Source organism: Helicoverpa armigera, chromosome 12, assembly GCF_030705265.1.
Source record: "Helicoverpa armigera isolate CAAS_96S chromosome 12, ASM3070526v1, whole genome shotgun sequence".
NCBI classification, from domain to species: Eukaryota; Metazoa; Arthropoda; class Insecta; order Lepidoptera; family Noctuidae; genus Helicoverpa; species Helicoverpa armigera.
The window spans coordinates 6990230-7015521 of record NC_087131.1 but is presented as its reverse complement, the minus strand read 5'-3'; the positions used below and the strand labels follow the sequence as shown (position 1 = coordinate 7015521).

Below are 25292 nucleotides of genomic sequence, written 5' to 3'. Positions count from 1 at the left end.
ACATGTAAATAATTTTAAATAAGTGGGTACCCATATAACTTTATGTAAATTGTTAGAGTTATGTTGTGTATTTGCATTTCTTTGTAAAGTTGCCAAGGGGCCGACGTTTTTTCTGAAAGGTACGTTTTAAACGCAAGTCTGTGTGGTCTATTTTTGAAAGTCATGCATAATGGTTAAAATAACTTAACCTTAAATTAGTTATTCACATTAGACTGAATTCAAATTATAAAAATCTTTGGAAATGGAAGAATAACCGAAAGCTATAGATATATACGTAGATATCGAGAAACAAAAATGTGAGACAATAAATATTACTTGCAACGTTTCCACAAAAAATAAGCTCCCTCGTGATATCCACAATAAATTAATATTAACATTCCGATGTTTCGTGTCGAAATTACTTTTGCTTACGACGTTGTTAAGGAAACAACAACTAATTTTTATGAAATGTCCACCCACGCTTCTTTTGTAAATTGTCCTCTGTGGGAATTACGTTTCGTTTCGCAAAGCTCCTACGCAGTGTCACATTTTACACAATTTTGGTAAAATGATATTACCTACGTTCACTTATGTTTGACATAATAACCTTTTCACTTGCGACCTCGATACTGTAAAACAATTGACGAAAAATAAGTGCTCGTATGCCTGTCCCTTTTGTGTCGTGTCATTCTATATTTAGACGAGAAGAATATGAGTAAAGCACGAATTTTCGTGGTGTGAATGGACGAAGGGTTCTCACGAACTTGCTTCTGGTAATAAAGATACATATTATTTCTCTTATGAGTTGCTATCGCACGTAATCATCAATGTGCCCTGTAGATTTGCAATTGATCAAAACTTAATATCGTCGACATAATTATAATTAGTGGTGGCTAGCTTGTAATACCTCACAACCGCATCACCAAGTGAAAATTCTGCTAGATATTTATATTTCCACAAATTCTCTAAATTCCACCATTTCCAATAACTTTATCGACTTAAATTTCAAACTATTTATACCACATATGTTTTATGCAATTTTCTTCGATTCAAACTAAAGATTCGCTCGTCACTCTCTATAATGATTACTAGAATGACTAGACACTTTCAGGGTCTAATTTTGAACTAAAGCTCAGGTTACTATCTGAGGTTTTATATAAGCCATTATCTGGTCAAAGACCCGCGGTCGCGTCTGCTGCTGATATGATTATGCTAATTAGTGTCATCGTGAACAGGACGAGGAATGCTAACGTGTTAAGTAGTTGCTGGTACTTTCAGCTTATTATGATTTCAGCGATTTTGCATGTTGATGATTTATAGTCTAGTGCTTGTTATTGTGCAGTTGCTGCCTCGTTTTGATTAAATACGGTCATATGTAACATACTACCAAAGATATACATTATGGATCATGTTTTCATTCAGATGAATGGAAGATCATATTGTAAGAATGTCTGAATTTTTGTGAGAGGAATGCTTGAATGAGCTATTTTTAATCTTTGTATTACTGGCTTTTGGGCGTCCTGTCTATTTATAATGTTTTTGATGAAAAGCAAAGGCTTTTGATGGAATGAAACTGGCCGAAGTATTTTTAAAATAATATCTGTAAAAATGGCTAAGGCTAAGCTTATGGAGCTTCGTAATATAACACCCACTAAAGCTATTAGCATTTTAATGAACCCACCTACCGATAGAACAACTTTCAAACACTTCATTGTTCCGTTTAAACTAATAACTATTTTAACCGCTTCGGAACATTTAACTTTATAATTGTAAGTCATGAATGTCAAGGTAGTAAAACATAACTTTGTTACTGTTCACGTAACTTTCTCCGCAAACACTACCTCGATATCCTACTAATATTATAAACGCGAAAGTTTGTATGTATGGATGTATGGATGTATGGATGTTTGTTACTCTTTCACGCAAAAACTACTGAATGGATTTTAATGAAACTTTACAATAATATAGCTTATACATCAGAATAACACATAGGCTACAATTTGTAAACATATTGTTCGAAATACTAAACCTGCGCAGACGAAGTCGCGGGCACCAGCTAGTAACTAATACTATGAACTATTTGTAAGGCTTCTCGCACCGGAAATGGCGTAGTGGCGCAATCTCGGTAATATCTGTGCTAACATCCGGTCTGTGCTATTTGCAGCTGACTGCCTTCTGCGTCTGATGGCTAATGAAATTAATGTTCCGTGGCCCTGAAAGATGTTAAGTAAATACGAATTAGTTAGGGCACATTCTTACCTGTTTAGGTGCTGATTAAATAAACTCTTTTATTTTTTGTATTTCAGAAATTAGATTGAATAACATTACAGGTAATAGTAACGTTTGATAAGAATGACGTTATTACAGAAACGACACTTTTATAATCAGAAAATAATTCATGACAATGATAAGTATGCATTTTTTATCAATTAAAAACACAGACAACCCGAAGTCCAAAACAAAAACTCTCACTGAATCAGCATATCAAAACTAGTTTCACTGCATGCTAGCTTGTAAATCAAGCATTAAATCTCAAACACACTCCGCCGACACACACACACAATACAGAAACACCTAATTTCCTCATTTATATGTGAGAACAGCTTTCAGCTCAATTGCCCAACTTGTGGAGCTACTATTTGTAACAACTACTACGAAACTTTATATTTATCCTTCTAACATTTGCAATAAAACTCCCTGTAGGTCAATGAAGACGTATTGTTTTTCAGAAGAATTCTGCTCGGAAAGTTTGCTAACTAATTGCGAATAAGTTTGATTCAGGAATGTATCCTGTTACTTTGGTTCCAGGAAGGAATACTTATATCTTTTTTTTTATTAAGGAGTAAGTTTTCCCGTAATTTCACCTGCGTTCAATGGAAACTACGGGCACCGGGATAAAATATAGGCTATACTACTCGGGAAGAGTTCAGCTTTCTGACAGTGAAAGAATGTTTCTAATAGGTTCAGTAAATTCCTTAAGCCAAGGATAAAAATTAAAAAAAAATCCACTTTATATAAACTTGTAGTATAATAAAATAATGTACTCTGAGCAAGTGTTTTCTCAGCTCTATTTCTTAGACATGATAACTCAGCAAAACATTGACCAAGTTGAAATGTGCTAGACTGGTACCCCAGTATTCAACAGGAAAACTGCTCATTAATAGAATAAATAAACGTCGCAAAACGAATCAGCTTATTTTAAATTCTTTATAAGTTGTACAAAATAAACTTTAATTAACTACTTGAAATGAAGTAGGTACTTCAGACGTTTTAATTAAAGTAAAAATACATAATTAACCTAATTTACTTTTACAGGTCAAAAATCAAAGCATTCATTTAGGTATCTCATTTTAGTTATATTACTTAACAAAGTGGGAATTAAATATGTAGGTAGGTATGTTTGTCAGGTCTTATAATTTCTACAGGTGTGTATTTAGGACTCTCACAATGGATATAATGGAAGGAATATTGAAACTAGTTGGTATTACAGTTAGAGGTACCTATAATGATAACGAGCAATATCGGGACATGTTTTTTTTAATATAAACAAAATCTGTAAGCCTTAAAGCGCATAAAAAAATTGGTCCTCATTGCTATCACTCGATTTGCCTTACCCCTTACCCAGAATGCTGGCAGCATTGCCACGTAGGATGCGAAATAAAAGCCAGCCCTTGGATCACGGCAAATGTCAACAAGGCGCTTGAATATATCCTTGGCTGCTAATAGTTTAAGGTCAGCATAACTAATGAAATGATAATAAGTTAATAACGTAATATAATTTTGTTAATCGTTTCAGTGCTTAGCCAGCACAGTTATTCAGCGAACTGAGTAACTTTTGTATTATACTAAAACAGCAACATTTTAAAATAACAAAAAGAACAAACATTCGTTTACACAGTTACATTTTATACTACTCGTATATAAACTTGCGTGTAATTCAGTCTAAACCCACTTACATCACCAGAGCCATTTCACGAACTGTGAAATTTCGACACCAGTATCTGACACTAATTTCATTACCGTCAGACTAGCAGACATTTATTTGCGGCTTCAGTATTATGTAGTTGTATGTGACGACAGAGAACTACCTACTACATTTCGACAGAGACACAGTAAATTGTTATCCCACCCAAAACAAAAATGTGAAAGACTGCCAAGTTCGATAATATGGGAATGCTTCGCCTATAAAAGAAGTGAGATCTGAATAAGTACCAAGTTCCATACACATACCTCAGTTAAAAATAGTTGCTTTTTAATGATGTAACTTGGCAAGTTTTCATACACCTTGTTATAAACCTACTAAACGCAATGAATCAAGTATTTAATTTTCTATTAAAACTTGCCAAGTAACATCATTAAAAAGCAACTATTTTTAACTGAGGTATGTGTATGGAACTTGGTACTTATTCAGATCTCACTTCTTTTATAGGCGAAGCATTCCCATATTATCGAACTTGGCAGTCTTTCACATTTTTGTTTTGGGTGGGATTTCATTTATTTTTGTAAGGTTGTTTATTTTATTTTTTTCTTATGATGAAGTTAGTTAAAGAAATGTCTCATTTGTACTTTCTTTAAGATTTTTTAATATGCACTATGTTTCTTACAAAGAAATGAACTAGATTAACTAAATGGACTAGATTTACCAACTGACTGACATGACATGTTATCTCATATTATGTTCGTGGATCAAAGTTACACATTCGTTATTTTCGAAAGTGATTCACACTTGGCCGTTTTTAGATTTTTACTTTACTTTGACTAAATACAAACCTTTGTACCATTCGAAGATATATTATATAAATACAGATAAAATTAGTTCGTTTTAGTTCCTTAGGGGTATAAATTTACACCGAGTATAAAACACCTTCATTATTTTGAAACCGACTCACACTTGGCCATTTTCAGATTTTTCCCTTTACCTTGACATAAAGACCTACCTCCATGCCAAATTTCAAGTCAATACGACCATTGGAAGTGGTCTAGGTTTTTGATGAGTGAGTCAGTGAATCAGTCAGTCAGTGAGTGTATAGTAAAAATAGCGATTTTCTGACGTCAATATCTCAAGACCTACAATAGGTATATTAATGAAATTTTGTATTTTAGATAAGTGAGGGGGTCTCAACAGATACTAGAAATTTGATATGCGTAAATAAAATAGATTTTGAGTTACAGGGGGGTCGAATTTGGCCCGAAATGGTTCGTGTAATATAACCCACGGCCGGTGTGTCGCTTTTTTTGCTCGAACTTGGCGGACACACTGCCGTGTGTCTAGATTCTACTGTTTAATTCTGTATGCTTCTAAGTCTGTGGTTGTGTCGTAAGATAGAAATGAAATAAATACTTATCGAGTTGAAAACGAATATATAGATAAGTCATAAAAAATATATAGTAGATCTTATAACTTGCGGCTTTCGTTAATTTAATTAGCTTTAAAGATAGGCATAGAGCCTTTACCATTTCCCTGCAGTGGCAGTTGTAGATAAGACCAAGACGATAGGTAAAATGTAATGAGGGTAATTCAATATAGTTATAGTTTTATATTTTCATAAAATTACACAACATGTTTACCCGGCATGAAAACACTAGCTATTACCCTTGCTCCAATTATGTTAACCCAGTGTGAAATTGACCTATATTTGATACAGCTGAGCCATAAGAGATTACATACATTAAGCATACTACCCCAACAAATATGTACTCATTGATAAATACAGTTGCCTTGTCTTGATTTGTTGTGAATGCGGAACCGAACAGTCTTACAAAGATCACGAAAAGTTAGACAAGAAAAAAAAGAGTTCGGAAGGAAGACCCTTGTCAAAGTAATGGGACCGACAGATGGAGTATAATTTCTGCTACATCGGTTGTCAAGACAATATTCTGGTACATTACCTTCGATACAGATTATATAAAAAATAGATAGTCTAGAGAAACCTTTTTACGTAGGTAATAATTATCCTATGTTTTCCTCATACTGCCAAAACTGCAGACATTTCCAATAACACTAAGTAAATTGACCAACAAAAAAATATTTTAGTTCATGGCGCGCCGGCTCCCACAGGCGTCTATTAGGTATAAGCGTAGACGCCGATAAATAGATTACTTAACAGAAACACAATAACAACACCCACGCATTATTAGCGCCAAAGCTTCAGGGATAACAGTAACCTTAAGTATTTATTGAAGTAAAGAAAGTTATAGTACTTAGCTTAGTTGAGTACTCAGTAGCGGTGGCGAAAATATTCTCTCGTCTTAAAAGAGACACTAAATTCGCTTCCGAAAAATGTACATAGGTTGAATGCTGGATGCAGTCGCTCCTTGTAAAACACTGGTAATTCAGCCGCATCCGGTAAGACTGGAAGCCAACCCCAACATGGTAGGGAAAAGGCTAGGGAGATGATGATGAGGTTGACTGCTAAATGACTAGATATATCATAGCAATTTTCAGTCTCACAGCTGTCTGTCCTTTTTACCTGCATCGTCAATGTTCTTCATAAAACCAGTCTACTTAATAATTAATAGAATATGATATCAAACTATTTGAAAGTTAGTGTCGCGTGTACGATCAAAGCTTACGTCCTAAATGTGCGGTGGACCGCGAAGACGGGACTCACAAGCGCAACCAACTGGAAACCTTACACGCATCAAAACAAAGTCTATAATTATAAAACAAATAACTAGATACGTTATGGAAAATAGTGTTATATGCGACCTTTCTACAAGAAAAGGTCGGTGGAAAACGTGTCGCATTTTTACTTAAAATTGATCCTGAATAATAGAGGATTTCATCTCAGGACTTCTTGGAATTTCATGTATTTTACCTGTTACTAGCACCTTGCTAGACATCTGTTGTTTTCAATGTTTAAATAAAACGTTATCTAATAGTTGCTTTCTGTTATGTTTCAGGCAATGACGGATCGAGCGGCAAATCGGTAAGTAGCATCCTTCACTTTATACATTACATCCAATATTAAAATATTCCTCCACGAGGCACTATACTCAAGAGAGACCTAACTTCAATAATATTGCTGACTATATTTACATCAGAATTTTTAAATATCATAGAGACGAAGTATGTCTCGATTTCTGCGAATCTAATTTCTAGTTAGAATAAAAATATTTTCTCCTATGAGCATAACAATTTATAAATAGAGATTTATTTGAAATTCGATTTACTTGCGCTATTTTATTTTTAATAAAAGATTTTTTATTTCGAACGTCATTTTCTAAGATTAATGAGTTATGGTTAAGATACTTTGTAGTTTTTTATTAAGATTTATATCGCAGAAATTCCAGAACTTATTGATTTACTGAAGACCGGGGCGATGTAAAATCTCTTGATAATCTCTCTCCAATAAATTATCTCCTATAATATAAAGCCCATAAAATCCTCTCTATTAAGTCGAATAAAAATATATCTCGAAGTCAGGTAGAGGAAAATCAGCTGTTTTTCTGTCACTTACTGTTCGCGCGCCGATTCCCTTTTGGGATCTTCGAAGACGTGAAAAACAGCTGCAAGCATTTGTGCAATAAACGATAATTGTACCTTTGAGGACAATCTACACAATGTGAATGTGTGTGTTCTACTAGTAATTTAAGTATACATGTGAAAACTCTTTGTTTATCTTCCGCTATTCATTTTATTACAGTGCAGGGTAGATATTAAAAGTAATGTTTATACCTTCTTACAATTACGACCCTGCTGTCATTTGAATATCTTTGGCAGTCGTTACGGGTAGTCCAGTAAATCTGACAACCATTCTTACCTAGGGGTACGGGGTTGCCCAGTCAACTATAACTAAGCACAGATTTTTTATATCCACATATAATCTCTTGAAGCAAGCTTTTTAATAACTCACAAAAAATCTCAACGTTATCCATTTTGAGGATACGTTCTGAATAATTCATAGTCTGAGATAGAATGAACGTAGGTACTTGAGAGCAAGAAATCTAGGCTCTTTACAGATTTTTGATATAATTTAACCAACATATTTTGAATACCTTTTTGCAAACCATTGCTATGGGGTGGATTTTTTGCGTCTATTTAATTTTGATTTGATCATATCCCTAAGAAATGTCAATTGAAACTTGCTCAGTATTTCTTCCTAATTAGTACTTAGTACTTTTTAGTCTAAGCAGCATAGTGAAATTTTCGAATAGTGATTCCTTGGAGTGCAATTAAACCCTAAGGTAACGATGGCGTATATACCTACCTATATCCAGAATATTATGATACTAAGCCAAGTTTATCTGCGACTATTTATAGCAGCTAGAATATTCTTAATTTACGACGTGCCATGCTAAACAATACACGCTCTTACGTCAAGGGAATAAAGCCGTCTGGTAATTATGCCTACCCTTGTTACGGGTAATTGCATTTACCATCCGTGTAAAGCCAGCAGTACATTCTGTAGGTAGATAATATTTTTATGTAAACCCCCTAAGCTTGTTTACCTAGAAGTTAGCACATTGCATACATTTTTATACACCCACGCTGTATTTACTTGAACATGAAATTGTATTTGTATGAGTCAGGCAAGCTAACGAGACTGCCACAACTAGTTGTTTACATACTGAAGTGTTTTACATAGAAAGTTAGATAATTCAACTTTGGCACATAAGTTGGTCGTCCTTCGTGGAATTATATTCTTATAGTCCTATATATATATATATATGTTTATAGTATAAACAACTAATCGAAAAATATATAAGTAACAAAGGGTCAGTCTTACTTTCACGGCGAAAAAAATCGTAATAAAAATGGGTACATAGGGCGTGCGAAAGGAGATATTTTACCTTCATTATGCCGATCGTTTTTCCACTCTGTGAACACATAAGCACTTCAAACCTACGTGTGCACGACCTGTCTGGTACTCGTACCTATTCCAAAAATAACTACATTAATAGTCGGTTTAAGCGCTAATAAACAATTTTTAAATGGCTGCAGAGATACGGACGAAGAAAAAGTGTAATAACAATAGCATTGTTTAAGACCACATTGTTAGGAGATGAAAAAAATCTAAAAGCTGAAATAGCTTTCACCTTTCACAGAAGTAGGTAAATAAAAATCTTACTCGTCGTTTTTTTAAAGGTTAATCGGAGACCTCGTGTTTTGTTTGCTTTCGTTCTATTAACATTTATGGTTTGCCTAATACTTACTTTGAATGGATTATTTCAATGGTTGAATAAAACGTTAGTCCTTATCGCCGCGGATTTAATTTGGTATGCAAAAATTTTAGATTGTTGGAGGTCAAAAACGTTTTTGGGTAAAATAAAATTATTGTTCCTTTGGGTAGTTACGGTTGATTGATCTCGATAAAATGTAACAGATTTTGGGTATTGGGAGGCTATTTTTGGATGAATCGATTCCAATACGTGTGATTTGAATATGTATGAATTAAAAAGATTATTTATAGCACATTTGTGATTGGGAATTCGTGATAAAAGATTCGTTCTTTTATTATATGTAACTTTTATTTAATACTCAAACGTTTTTCTCATTTTTATTGTACTAATAAGGTTTCTATATTCAAATTAAATACATTTAGTAAAGAGGTGAGCAAAAATAAACGCGAATCCATTTAAAAAGTCAATTGACGCATAAAATGAGGATTATCACTGATCGTATAAAAGAATTGGTATTTTCAGCTCGGAGATTTTTTCTCGATTTGCATCAAAAGTACTTGAAATGCTTCGAGTATAACGAGTGCTTTCATTTGACGCTTATCTTTCCTCGGGAGTACTGAGATCAAGCTTAATTCTGTTTTCCTTTTTTTAAGAAACGGTATCTCGCAGTTTCACTCGCGAACTGGGGAACTTCTTTCCGTACGGGATAAAATATAGCCTATTTTACCCAGGGATAGTGTGGCTTCCCAACAGTGGGTTGATTTTTCAAATCAATTTAGTAGTTTCAGCAACAAAACCTCTTTATGAAAATCAGCCAACCTCCGTGAATATTTTGGCCAAATACATGAAGTCGTTTAATAACTAAATAACACGTTCACGTTTAACCATCGTTTAGAGTTGGTAATAGGCTACTTTTTATGGGGTTTTGGCAGAATACACCGGGATGCAAGTGACCTTCAAATATGATTTTCAAAAATAACCTCGAAGAACAATTAATAACAGAAGCCCTAAAGCACAGCCCTAAAGCCTAAAATAAAAGGGCCCTTCCTAATAGTAGCTCTTTAATATTCAAGTCAGCGATTCCCGCAGCATGCAAATAGGATTATATTACTTTAGCGAAAGATATTTTTGGTGTTTTCGTCGGCCCTCGCAATTATCTTATTTGCTTCTAGAATGATGAAGATGGAATTTAATTTTCACACGCTTATGGCATTTTGTATTATTTATCCCCTGAGCTAAAGATTTCTGTTGTAAAATACAGGTATAAATTACATTCTTGTAATATTTGTAATATAAAAAAATGCGAAGTGTGTTCTTTTCCAAAATTTGCGTCAAGAAATAATATACCTACCTAATATTAGTAAATTTTTATTTTCATGATAAAATATTTTTTGCTTCGGCTTTGACATGAAAGTGGCAGTACCTATGTGATGTAAATATCTGAAACTGACATGATGTAAATATCACATCTATGTAATATTATGAGATAGAGTACCAGGATTATTTCGAGGTTTGATATTCTTTGTTAACCTTTACACGAACACCAGCGCAAAATTTCGTTATTTTAGTCCATATTTTAAAAGATTTGTCGCATCAACTTTAATAAAATATGTACCATCCTCTGTCACATAAAAAGCTCGAAATACTATTATCTATGCCGTTGGGAGACAGTTGACCTTGGTTAGAAACACATGTTGCGTAGCCACTAGCCTTCATGGAATAGGGTCAGCCATATAAATAGAGAGCCAGAGATTTAACTTAATTCTCAAAGGATTCCTAGGACGTTTTATATAGGATAAAATGCAATCATGACCTAGAGAAGTAAACAGAATTTGCATATAATGTATGTTTTCGAAACGCAATGTTTATCAAATGGGGCAATAGTACTTATAGGTAGGTATTATAGGTACCTCTAGATAATCAGTTTCTAACATTCTGTTCTATTGATTGATCACCAGCACACTAAAGATCAATTAGAATGATTCATTTTTGATTGAAGTAGTAAAACAATATTTACATAAACTGTTAAATAAATATTCGATTACACCATAAATAAAGCATTATTTACTTGATTAATCTACAGTAGAAAATAAATCAACCACAAACAACTCTTAACCAGCGTGACCTTTAACATTTCTGTACTGAAGTTAGTAATTAAGGCTCCCGTGCACGGTATTACGCAGCCCACGCAGCTACGGGAGACAATAAACCGATATCCTGACTGCTCCGCGCAAATAAACGTTGATAACCACATCTCTAATTAATTGGACGCAGCTACAAATATGAACTGAATATAGCGTACTTTATATGAAGTGTAATTTTACCGTTTATAATATAGTAATACGTACTTTTACGTCTATCATCCTCATCTTGCCAAGTAGGTATATTTGGGCTTGGCTTGGAATGTCTCCTGCATCTATGAAGTATAGATAAATGTAAGCGTAATCTTAAAATTATCATTATTTCCAGTCACATCGTCTTACGTACATCTATCAAATGTTTCTTAGGTCGTTCTCACTAAAAAGATGTGCTGTAACTTCATGTGCTTAATGACGTATTAAGTTTTACAAACATTGAACATTAAATCCTTTTTGTTTCAGGACGTACCAGTGGAGCAACTTGAAAAACTAAAAATGGGTGAGTTTCCCTTTTTATATACCTACATACCTATAGTTACACAACAAGCGTGTGACTAATCACGCGTGGATTTATTGTAGAGGTAGTTATCCAATACCCAATCTGTAGGTGAGACCCTCGTTTTGTTAAAAGGATCGTGTAATGATAGCTATAGAGAGATTGAGGTAATTAATTACGGCTTGTGTTTAAACGCCACCCAAAAAAGTACCTATTTTACTACCAAAAAAATTCTAAACGGTTACCAAAATGGATAAATGGTCACCAAATAACGTTTCCAAAAATATTATTAGATAAAACCATTTTTTCGTATTATTGACTACTAAAAAAATATATGGACGCCTTTAAAATACACTTTAGACCAAATATTATATATTGTCACTACTTAGATTTTACCAATTATGTAATACCATGACTCCTAATTTGGTCATTTTTGTTAGACTAAAAAAGCTAACGATCGCTAGAATATTTCCCAAATACCAATTAATATACTAGGGTTCCCAAACGTACGTCGCTTATTTATTGTTATATGAATTTGTGTGTAACTCAGTGCGTTTAAAATGTAAGCACGCAACGCATGCAGCAAGCATGGCTTCTGTCACGGCTCCGGCGCTGCGGGGCTCCGGCGGTCCCATGCGAGCTTATCGTCGCAGATGGTTTTCACGCTCACCACCGCAGCTTCGGCTTGCTGGCCGGCTCCGCCGGCCAGCCTCAGCCGCAGCGGCGAGCCTTAAAACTACCTGCGCCTCAGCTCGCAAGCCGCCTCGCCCCTCCGCGCCTACGCGGTTTTGAATTGCACTCTAGGGGTAGGGCAGACAAGACTACGTGGAGTCGGTTTTGCAGCGATTCGTTTTCGTCACTAACTTTGATTTTTGGTAGTAATATTAATCTTTTAGTTGGATAGAATTTGGTGACCATTAATCCATTTTGGGAACCAAAAATAATATTTGTGCGAGATTTGCGATTTTTCTGATGTTATTTTATTTTTTTTGGATCATAACATTATATACTTTAGTGCCCTTTTGATAAAGTCAATTTATTTTTTTTGGAGTTGTTTATTTTATTTGGTGCCTCAGCTTAGAGTCTTTAAAATATTTTTGGTGACCGCCTAAATTATACCCATTAATTACAAGCTCGGTAGTACTATCCAAAAAGATTTTTAACATATCAACCAGATCTACTTAAACTTTTTTTTCTGTGTGAGAAAAGGCTTTAGCAGAGCCGTTCATTAAATACATGTATTTTCCATTTTATGAAATGTGGATAAATATTTTTTACAGTGATTCGATAATCAAGTAATACTCGATGATATTTTTTATTTTCTGACAACCGTTTAACAAGTTAAGGTGAATCGGCTCCTCAACTGAAATATTCAATTAATTTATTCATGAAACATTCATGAATACAGATGACTGCGTTCTGTTGTTGAAATCTAAATTAATGGACATTGTTCGTCGTCCATACATAGTTCGCCTAAGACCCAACAGAAAGCTGTATTTACTCTTTGGGTTGTAGATAATGTATATATTCGATTGAACCTAAATTAAAACAACGGACACTTATGAGAATTCTGAAAAAATGAAAACAATTTCGGGTTTTGAGGTTATAATCATCAATAAATCGTCAATAAAAACATCCGGTATGTAGCAATAACTGTCAAAATGTCAATGTTGTCATCTGTCAATTATTCATCAACTGTCAGTGTCGAAATTAATGCTCGTTTCAAACAGCTCTTTCAATCGAGATTTTTGATACATTATGGCTAATTACGGTTCCGGGACATCTAATCGGACTGTGTAAGTAAAAATCATTATATATAAAGTATTGAGAATACTGACGCTTATCTGTTTCAAACTCTAAGAGTGCTGTTACACAGACTTGGCTGTATGAGTTATAATACCTTTGCCTATAATAAGTCTCAAATGGAACCAAAAATCAATAGAACTGTCAAGATGGAAGCTAAAGACGGAAGTGAATACTTTTTAAAATGTTTTCGAAATTAACAAGTGTCCGTTCTATTTCATTATATGTAATGTATATTATTAAAAGAGCTAGTAATTATAGTAAATGTTTCATGCGTGTTGGTTCATAGGCCAGTTTTAACAATGTCCTTTGTCTTTTAGTCAGGTAAGGCATCAATGTTAGATTATTTAAAAATGAAGTCGTCAGTCATCTATTTAGTTAATGAAGTACAATTTTCTCGATATAGAAATGAAAAACAGCTGTGTTTTATATTACATTCGTCGATACTTCAAAGCATACTCCTATATTCCTAATAACATAGAGAATACCGCACCGATATAAAGTCAGATAGACAAAACACTTCAGATAAATATGAAATAACTTTCTGCTTTATATATCCGCAATATTGACATGACGATACGTACTTTCATCTCATATTCATATTGTTAAAGTGGTCTCAATATATCATACATACCTACTTGATTCAATACAATTTGAATTAGAATAGCATCTAATAAATTCCTGTCAATGTAAAGGTTTCGGAACGTTGCTTTTTGGAACATTTACCTACATAATAAAAAATACTAGCGGAAAACTAGGTTGTCCTTGAGAGGTCCGAATTGATTTAATGATAAGTAATAGGTTAAAAACCGAACCTAATTCCTACTTTTGGAAACAAACCCACCTACCACCGACCGTCTAACACCTGTTGAACTTATGGTCCAAATAGACATTACACGGGTATCACGCATACATCAATCATGATTGATTGACCGTGTGTAAACACGTGTTGTCCCTTCCCAAGAGCCCACAATCAGTACATTTGGGTCGTGATCGGTCAAGCGCGGCTTAACGTTAATACGAGTAGGTGTACTGTGAGAAATACATAATTAATACTACTGATTTATGTAGAGCTAGGTAGCAGGGAGACTGGGCTTAATACTATAGAGGTGTGGATCTAAGTCTGTCATTAGATTATGGGTTAACTTGCAAGGACCATGAATATTATACCAGAGCTGGATGTTCATGTTGTTAGAGGACATTAGGTCCTACAAAGTGTAAAAGTATCATCACACTAATATCACATTAATTTGAAAGCATTTTTCATATTTCATTGCCAATGTTTGGTTGAGAACAGTTTCGTAACGTATTTTGAAATAAGCAGCTTCTTGTAATTTCGTAGTAGGAAAAGTTTGTAACCACAACAGCAGGAAAAACTTTCCTTCGAAAATTTTCTGCAAAATAAATCAGTTTTTGTTATAAAACACACGTGTTATTTGTTTGGAGTTGTAAACAAGAAAGTTTGGCTTCACTAAATAAACAGAAGGGGTAAAATTTATACAGTATAGATATAATTAAAATATGGTTGTTTGTATTACTAAGTTATTCAAGGTAGTAAAAGGTGTTTTATTTGAATAGTACTTACTACTACCTACTCATTTTCCTGTAAAGAAGGCGTTTCCAGTGTTTGGTCTCGTCTCGTGCTTCAAGAATTAAATTATTGTCTGAGTAAATTCTACCACCCAAAACAAAAATGTGAAAGACTGCCAAGTTCGATGAAATGGGAATACTTCGCCTATAAAAGAAGTGAGATCTGAATAAGTACCAAGTTCCATACACATACCTTAGTTAAAAATAGTTACTTTTTAATGATGTTACTTGGCAAGTTTTCACACACCTTGTTATAAACCTACTAAACGCAATGAATCAAGTATTTAATTTTCTATTAAAACTTGCCAAGTAACATCATTAAAAAGTAACTATTTTTAACTAAGGTATGTGTATGGAACTTGGTACTTATTCAGATCTCACTTCTTTTATAGGCGAAGTATTCCCATTTCATCGAACTTGGCAGTCTTTCACATTTTTGTTTTGGGTGGGATTTCATTTATTTTTGTAAGGTTGTTTATTTTATTGTTTTCTTATTATTAAGTTTTGAATATGCACTATGCTTCTTACAAAGAAATAAACTAGAATAACTAAATGGCCTAGATTTACCAACTGACTGACATGACATGTTATCATATATTATGTTCGTGGATCAAAGTTACACATTCGTTATTTTCGAAAGTGACTCACACTTGGCCGTTTTCAGATTTTTACTTTACTTTGACTAAATACAAACCTTTCTAACGAATTTCAGATCGGTACGACCATTCGAAGATATATTATATAAATATAGATAAATTTAGTTCGTTTTAGTTCCTTAGGGGTATAAATACCTTCATTATTTTGAAACCGACTCACACTTGGCCATTTTCAGATTTTTTCCTTTACCTTGACATAAAGACCTACCTCCATGCCAAATTTCAAGTCAATACGACCGTTGGAAGTGGTCTAGGTTTTTGATGAGTGAGTCAGTCAGTCAGTCAGTGAGTGTATAGTAAAAATAGCGATTTTCTGACGTCAATATCTCAAGACCTACAATAGGTATATTAATGAAATTTTGTATTTTAGATAAGTGAGGGGGTCTCAACAGATATTAGAAATTTGATATGCGTAAATAAAATAGATTTTGAGTTATAGGGGGGTCGAATTTGGCCCGAAATGGTTCGTGTAATATAACCCACGGCCGGTGTGTCGCTTTTTTTGCTCGAACTTGGCGGACACACTGCCGTGTGTCTAGATATTTAGTCTATTTCAATTCAAAGATTGAAGAGGTTTTGTTCCAAAAATAGCATGGCATTGTGACGGTAGGTACTCGAGTTTTAAATGGCCAAATAATTTGTATTTTGGCCATATTAAACGTAGAATTAATTCTATTTAAATTCTCGTGATGATCCCACTGAATTGATTGAATGAGAACTTGTCTGAGGTATAACTCTAAATATGTGATCCTGCAAATTGTTCATTTTATAAATTACTATTCTCACTACAACTTGGAAAAGTTTTCAAAAAGCATAAGATATTATTTTATCATTAAAACACCGAAGTTTGAAGTTGCAATATGGAAATGCTTTTAAGAGAACACTCGGTGCAGAAGAAGTTGTATCGTTTATATCAATGCATATTTTACTTATACGTTTATTTATTTATTATACTTTATAGACGCATTTCACAACACAATGTGCAAAGGCGTTAACGCCATAGGCGTCCTGTACGATTCAACCTTTAGGTGGAGGAGAAATAGTTCACGATTTTTATAAAATTTAAAACTAAAAATAGCAGTCGTTCATGCACCTTTGACATTTATCTTTACGACCAAAAGGTAAAAATACTAAAAATAGTATTAGCAGAATAACTTAAAATAGAAAACATTTTACAGCATTCGTATAATATGTAAAAATATAAAGCTGATGTTCATAAAGTCGCTAAATGTGCATTTCATGTCTCAAGTCCCTTTTCGGCAAATTGTCCTTCGGTACGGAAATTATGAATAATGTCCAATTGATCACTTCGTTTGTCACATCCATTTTATGTCAACCTTCTTCATGCAATCTTTCGACCTACGACGCTGAAAGGTCCTATAGGTATGTATATCTTTTTCGTTTTACCCAAAGGTTGGGAACGAAAAGAATGTACCGCTAATAAAATAGATTTATACGGCTAAAGGATAAAAATACCTGTGAACTTATGCGTATAATTTGAAGTATTCATGGCATGTGCTCCAAGAATTTCGTTCTACCCCAATCTTACACGTTTTAAATGTGAGTTATTTGGTCGTTATTTCTAAAGCGATTTGTATGCGATCTTCGCGCGGCGACGTGGTCAATCGAAGCATGAACGTATAATAAATAGGGGCTGCTTTTCACGGAATGGTGATTTTATTCTGATCTAAAAATACCTGTTATTTTGATTCACTGGAGATTTTAACTATTAACTTTTCAATGCAAGAAATAATGTTTAAGTTTTTCTGATTAGCAGCTGTCCTTCGTGTGGTTTCTTATCTGATACTTAGAGCATGTTTCATAAAATATTACAATCGATTCTAAGTAAATAAGCTCTTCCTCTTGCTATCAATGAAATCACTGAGGTTGAAAATTGAATCAAGTTTGTCAAAGTGAGTCGGAATATCTAGCCGTAAAATGGTTGGCAATACAAACTATCACTATGTTCATTTGCTTATTTCTGGGAATATGGGGAATGCCTTTATATTGATTCTTTGAACTATTTTGTGTCATTATGGAATATACAAAAAAACGATGATTTAGTACAATGAAAATTCACTGTGAAAATCATTATGCTTAATGAAGCTACTCAATACACAATGGACTATAGACTGTTCTGATTAATGACGAAATGAACAGATATTAGGTACAGGTGAATAGAGTCTGACTAGATACATGATTTATAGCTAGAAACTCATTAAAAGCGAATTCTGGAGCATTGCCCTCAAACTTAGAAAGCAAAGGATTATAACTTTGACCTTAATTATATTAAACTTACAACTGCAGATTCTGTTAACCGATTTAATTTATACGCTCAATGACAGCTACAGGTAACCAGTTAATTAATTTGTAATATTTAATTCATAGCGAAGCAATTTTCATCGTTGAATGATTACGTTAATAACTCATAATTTGCTCGCTAATTGCTGTTAAACAGAACAATGTTTACTGTAACGAACATAGTTTGACCTCATTAGTTGAACTTAATCCTTAGTTGAACTTTAAAAAAAAAATAGGCCCAGTAGGCTTTTAATCTGATATTTTGATTGATTATGCTGTCGATTTACCGGATTTAAAATTTAGGTATCAAATAGAACAACTTGCCATCTTCAAAATTGATGGACAGACATAAAACAACTTTTAAAATACTGGAACAAAATTGCTTGATAATAGGTACTCGTATAATGTTGCTCTTCGTTTTACTGAACATTATTGCTTGTTCAAATACCTATATCTTGTAACCCAATTGTTTTCACAAATTGAACGTTACCACAAGCTTTGAAGTGTTCCACAGACAATAATAGAACTTGAAACACGTGTAACAAGAAATCAATCCTTTTTCTATAAAACTTTCCCCTTTTTTGCTGCTATTTGCACTTTTATAACTTATTTCCAGAGAGATATTTATAGTTGGCCGTAACCGAAGCTTCGGTAGTGCTACTTAATGTACCTACCTATTCTCGCACCAAAATAGCCCATTCACCGAAAGTGCTATATAAAATGTAGGAAAGTAGCAATAAAGTATTGTGAGCTAAAAATAACTTAGTGTGTGAGAAATATAGAAAATGGAGGTTCAGCCGCATACTACCACCCCAATCCCCCTATTTCCCACACCTTGTTGACGTAAACACAACTTAGGGATTTTCAAGAGGCAAACGGCAACTTTTTGTAGCTACAATACACGTAAGTTTTGTGGTGACCCGCATATTTTTACATAACGATACCGGTATTATGGTATGGTTCATTTTGTCTAAAATGAATGAGATTTAGGTATATCGTTGGACTCGAACTTTCTTGCTGTATCGATGGAAAAATTTAATTGTTACAATTGAGATTACATTAAAATAAAAGTGTAGACAAACATAGTACCTAAAGTATAGAAAATAGACCACAAAGATAGAATAGACACCTATAGACCAACCACCTTGTTCTAAATATTCATAAAGGTCGGTAGCAAACCGCTTTCACCTTCAGCCGATCAAGTTCCTAAACCGGGTCAGTAGATTTATTTAATTAGATAGGTTTATGTCTCTGGTTATCCTTCCATGCTTTTTTATCTTGATTCATGCCACACGTACGAAAAAGGTCACGCCATAATTGGGTTCAAAAGTGTTGAGTTTACAGGAACGCCAATTAATATTGGTGAGAAAAGATTGGCTTTTGTACTTTTTATTTTGTATAGTTAACGAGGATATTTAATTTGAGGGGAAATAAAAAATAAAATGCTAATGTAAAAGCTTCATGTACGATTATAATTTTAGTTTTTATGTCATATTTATTTACGAATAGGTAAACAATATACCACAAATTGAATGTTTAAGATCCTTTACTCCTGAATTTACTCGTAGGTTACTTTCATGCAGTCTATAAGAACCCAGAATATTTTACTTCACAATGTTTCGGAAAACTGGTATACCTAATTGATGATCGATCAATCATCCCTCTCACTTGATCGATCACTCACCTCTTTGAGGCCGAATTGGGTTAATGATGGAAATGTAAACATATGTTGATCAAATAGTAGGGACATTCCCTGTTGACGGGTAAATCGTTGTCGCAATAATTTCATCAATTATGTTTGGTTTGTACAATCTGTCAAATAAATGATGCCAATTAATCACTTAAGGTGGTGAAATATTTTAGGATGTGATACATGTACTCGCGTATCTATAAATAGGTATGCTATATTCGTGTCAATAAATTCTCAAATCGGCTTTTCCGTCAACATTCCAGATTTTTTTGTTTACTGACAATACATACCTTACTGGATTTTTAAACTTCAGACTCTGACACATTTACTTACTAATAAATATCTGTTTTTGAATTTAACTTCGAAATGAAATTAATCATCGACATAAAACGGATATTAACAGCATGTTGAACTAACACAAACAAAAGGCTTCATCTCACACAGAAATTGAACAAGACACATACAATAACGTCAATTTGAACAATTCTATAAATCAATTTTTCAATTCAAAATCCGATAAAGAATGATCGAGCTGAGCTTTCGAACGTTTTCCGCAGAAAATGGAAACTAATTTTAAATCATATTACAGCTGAGTCCGGTAAGGAAGGGGAGATGAATAGCGAGCACGTAGAATATCACCGACTTGGTAAGTAACCACTAATATTGTTACATTTCCAGCTTAATTCTATCACTGTTCTACCGGTAATTAAATATACTGAGAACTGCAGAACGAATAATTGAATAGCGCTAGTCAAGATTAGCAGTCGTCGTCGCTTCTAGTAAGAATTTATCAATTCTTGGAAATTGTAGAACAGTTACGATTTTTAGTAAGTAAAATCCTACTCAGTTGTTTTAAAGATTTAATTATTTAGCTAAATTTTTATTAACAAAATGAGAATCATCCATCATCATCCTCCGAGCCTTCTTTCGCAACTATGTTGGGGTCGGCTTCCAGTTTAACTGGATGTAGCTGAGAAATATGATGATTCTCATTTTTTATTAACAAAATGATAATGCAATTTAAAAATTATACACTAAGTTATTATACATTGGTTTAATGTGCTTACATCGTCAATAACTTGTCTCAAATCAAGCGTACAAATCGCATTACAACATAATCATATTAAATCATACTCGTGTTCCATTCAAAGTATTTCTCTTAGAACATCACAGAGTATTTTATAAAGCTTTATGTCGGAACATTTAACGTATTCACGCGACGCGGAAAGCAACCCAATGACACGCTCGTTATCACGCGAACAAAGCTAAAAGCGATAGCATCACAGACTAGATAGCTGAGTATGAGCTCCTAATAGCGCCTTATCTGTGCTCGGAAAACAACTGTTGTTTCATCACGGCCATGGCTTTTAGATCTATTGTAGTGTTGACATTTTGATACTAACGAGGCTTTTCAAAAGACTCGGTAAATCACTCTTTACTAAACATACTTTTGAATTAGTTAATTTGATTATTTAAATATGTAAAATGCTCTTCTTATTGTCATTTTAAGTTTTGACCTTTGTTACTGAAATGTTTCCAAGGTCATGGTCATCAAAACAAATGTCAAGTTCTTACAGCAAGTAGACACTGACCGATCGATAACTGCAGTAGTAGTTCTCTAACTTATTCATGAGTTAATAGTTGTAACTTATTCAGAACTAGCCGTTTTCCCGCGGTTTCACCCGCGTCCTGTGGGAACTACTGCCCATACCGGGATAGAATATAGCCTATGCACTCAGGAACATTGTACTCAGCTGCAAGCACTGGTACTCAGCTGATTCCGGTTAGACTTGAAGCCGACCCCAACTTAGTTGGGAAAAGGCTCGGAGGGTGATGACTCGGGAACATTGTAGCTATCAGTGAAAGAATTTTAGGAATCCGACCAGCGGTTCCAAAGATTGCCTCTTTATAATATTAGTAAGTATTGAAGTATAGATAACATTTCATTTATTTTTTAGATGCAGTACAAGCCAACGGGGAACTAGTTTCAAGGCTAGAACAACATGCATCAGCTGACGCAGTAGGGAATGAGAAGCCGCATGTGCACGCTCAGGCGCAGCTTGACGTGCCCTCTGAAGGTGTTCATCGCGTGCTTGTACAAGATGGCGGACATGTGAGCGTGCATGACGCGACTGTACCCACTACCGCGGCGAGTGAGGAAGTTACTACGAAGGTAAGAGTAACGCTAAAATACGTAGTCAAAAGTCGGGAAAATTACATTATCTATAAGTAAGCATTACAAAATATATAGGTACCAGTACATTTAGGTCTAAAAAATTGATTTCGTATATACCCAAATTGCATTTGTACACTGCTGGAAAGAACCTAATTGCCCCAAAACTTGTTATATTTGGATGAGAATCTCTCTTTGTTGTAAGAGTAACACACAACTCTCATGCCAATTTGAGCGAGTTTCGTATAATACGAACATGCAGGTTTCCATCCCACACAAACTTCACTAACAACATATACAAAGGAGCCTTGTAAGCGTACCCGCGAGAACATATTCAATCATCTCTCGAACGCAGAACTATGAGCTCTCAACATTTCAATAGATCGCCGTGTACTGGAAAATCTATTGTAAACTGAAATGAAAATGGAAGTCTATTGGAAAACCGATGACATTTGCATACATCAAGATGTACTAGTTCCATTGTTAGATCGGATCATGTGTCTGCGATCGTTCATTTTTATCGAGTGTCGTGTGGGTGTGATAAAAGAAAACAAAGCATTTTTATAATACCATATGTGAGGTTGCGTTAATTCTAAAAAAAAAAATATTTTGCGTCTACGTTTATTCCTGTTACGACTAATTTAAATTGAAAATATGTATGTCGGTGATATTGTTTCATGGGGGTTAAACCCAAAGAGTAGGTTGGTTAGGATGTGAAATTAGAGTTCTTACTGGAAAGTTAAGGATGAAAATTAATGCTGAAGGCCAAGGTACGGTACGGGGGAAGGTGGCTTAATTTCGAGTACCCGATTTATAATCGTGTAACTTATAACAAAATTATGAATGGCATGATTTAAGCGAACTTAGAAGTAGTTCTTTTTTATATAGGTAAATATCACTGGAAATATTTTTACGGTATGCTGTGAATTTTCAAAAATAAACAAAACACCAAAAATCACCGACATCTACCGAATTCAATTGAAAGAAACCGGGAGTTAAAGTTAATCGTGTCGTTGTAGTGATAAACTGGTTTTAGTACAATCACCCCTATTTCAATAAATAGAATCGAACACCCACGCCTCGGCATCGAACATATTGCTTCTACTTCCTCACCATTTATCACTTTGTTCGCAATATCTTGCCTTCAACCGTCTTCGGCTAAATTGCTTAGCGACGGCAGTCGCTAGATTAGAGGCCAAGCGATGTTTTCTGTTAGAGAAAAAAGTCATTCGACCCAAAAATTGAATTGAAAAAATAATTTTATGAATAACGGGAATACAGAATGCCATAACCGTTAATTTAATAACTGAAATACTAATTAATTTTAATATTGAATTCCGGACATATCTGATTATGAGATTGTAATTATTTTACGGATGTAATCAGGATAATCTCTCAAATGCAATCAACGGGTTGTTCATTTTATTAAGTAACGAGTGTTTTCAATTAAAAATGATTGAATATGATCTGCTTTACATTCATGTATTGACCCATTTACATTTATTTAAATACCTTCATTTTTATTATGATATTTTAAAGCAGGATTTAAAGGAAGAGAATTTTAAGATTATGCCCAGCTTAGTGCCATTAGTTCTACAGTAGACTAGACTGGACAGTTGACACGTGCTGGTTGTAATGAAATATTTTTCTTCTCAGGTATTCCACGGGGCCGCTCGCCTGGTACAGCCGGGACAAGCAACCAACGTTCCGACGGGCCCCCACACGGCTGTGCGAAGAGCTTTCAACGCAGACATTACCAAGGAAACTAAGAATAACGTAAGAATACCTTTATAGATTTACCTCAAGTCTTTGGTAGGTGTCTCAATTTCACATGTGAAAACTTTTTACAAAAAAGTCAAACCAACTTCAATAACTCTAAGAAGTCTGATACATACCGAGCTGAAAACCGCACCAAAATCGGTTCAGCCAAACGTAAAATAATCGCGCACAAACATACATACATGCAGGTCAAACTTAGAACCTCCTTTTTTGTGTAAGTCGGTTAAAACCATGCATAGAGTGAACCAAAGAGCTGAAACACCAACAATTAGATCAGGTGTGCAATGCACGTTTCTGACGCTGCGTCCTTCAGTCGACATTTTCTATTACACCTAATTTTCTTCTCATTTCCCTTAGCTCGCTTTTACAATTTGCCCAGCGTAACCCATTTTGTTTTTTATTTGTACCATACCAGCGGATTCACGACATTTGGATTCAATAAAAAGGATTTAACTTGACACGTATGCGTGTGACGCCGTCCCGTTTAAATCTAATTGAACTTATTTTCTTCCGCGTTTTGAATAATAATATCGTATGAACCAGTAAAGAATAAATAACAAGCAAAAATTACATAACAGCATTTGAATACTGATTTATTCTGCAAGGCTCATTTTTACAAGGGATTTCAGATACCTACCTACAAAAGCACTCCTTATGATTTTCATATAATGACAAAAAGTCCTGTTTATTGTCGTCACAGTTATGTAAAAAGGTGCTTGTTCTGTTAAACAGATGGATCATTACGCCGCATACTCGGGCGTCCAGTACTCTCCCCTAGATATGGCGGAGTACGTTTTCTGGACAGGAGACGAGCGAGGCGTAACTACGGCTATTGAGGCTTTTCTTCAGGAAGGAATGGTAAGTTATAATAAATATCCTTGAAGATACATACGACATCCAATAGTTTTTCACAATTTTTTACCACTTGCTTGCCTTTTATCTGTTTCGATTCTCTCAGAGGTAATTTAGCTATGTATGAGATTAATAGCCCGAACCATGTTTTTGCTGAGTACAGTTTCAAGTTCGAGTGGGCAGTTGAACCTTTCTTTGTTAAGAATGAAAAGTAAATACAAATTCAATTATTCTATTAATTTCCAGATGTCAAAGGAAGAGGCTATCGGCTTTCTACAAGAGATCAAATTCAACATTGATTACCTGCGAGCGCACTATTCTCAGAATTTGAGGGCAGCCGAGGAGAGCGCTCAACAGGAGAAGTTGAGGAGCATGCTTATAGAGCAAGCCGAAGCGAAGGTAAGGAACTTATTTATTTACTAGCTTCTGCCAACTGTTTTGTAGGAACGTCTGCACGAACCCGATAAAAAATTAATCCTCGATAAATGGGCTATGTAACATTGAAAGGTTTTTTTCAAATCGGACAAGTATTTTCTTAGATTAGCGCGTTCAAGCAACCAAAAAAACTGTTCAGCTTTATAATATTAGTATAGATTTTATAATGTATGTAGACACTATAAAAAAAATGGAAATGGCATAGCAAAACTGAGTAGGTACAAAGATGCTGTTTATTTCTAAAGAAAATTCTGCCATCAGACCTGCTGGTTGTTTA

At 34.4% G+C, this 25292-nt stretch overlaps 1 protein-coding gene across 2 annotated transcripts in view; it reads left to right on the top strand.

Annotated features, from left to right (window-relative positions):
- Positions 1–25292, top strand: part of LOC110374820 (uncharacterized) — an 87098-nt gene that overhangs the window by 55220 nt on the left and 6586 nt on the right. For both annotated transcript variants that reach the window (XR_002429449.3, XM_021332710.3), the window contains exons 3-9: positions 6883–6908; positions 11703–11739; positions 20366–20422; positions 21735–21949; positions 23606–23725; positions 24461–24586; positions 24827–24979. Coding sequence is in view for 1 of the 2 variants with exons in the window: in XM_021332710.3 (XP_021188385.3) it covers positions 6883–6908; positions 11703–11739; positions 20366–20422; positions 21735–21949; positions 23606–23725; positions 24461–24586; positions 24827–24979 (734 nt within the window). In the remaining variant the exon portion in view is untranslated. The remainder of the gene's footprint in view (positions 1–6882; positions 6909–11702; positions 11740–20365; positions 20423–21734; positions 21950–23605; positions 23726–24460; positions 24587–24826; positions 24980–25292) is intronic.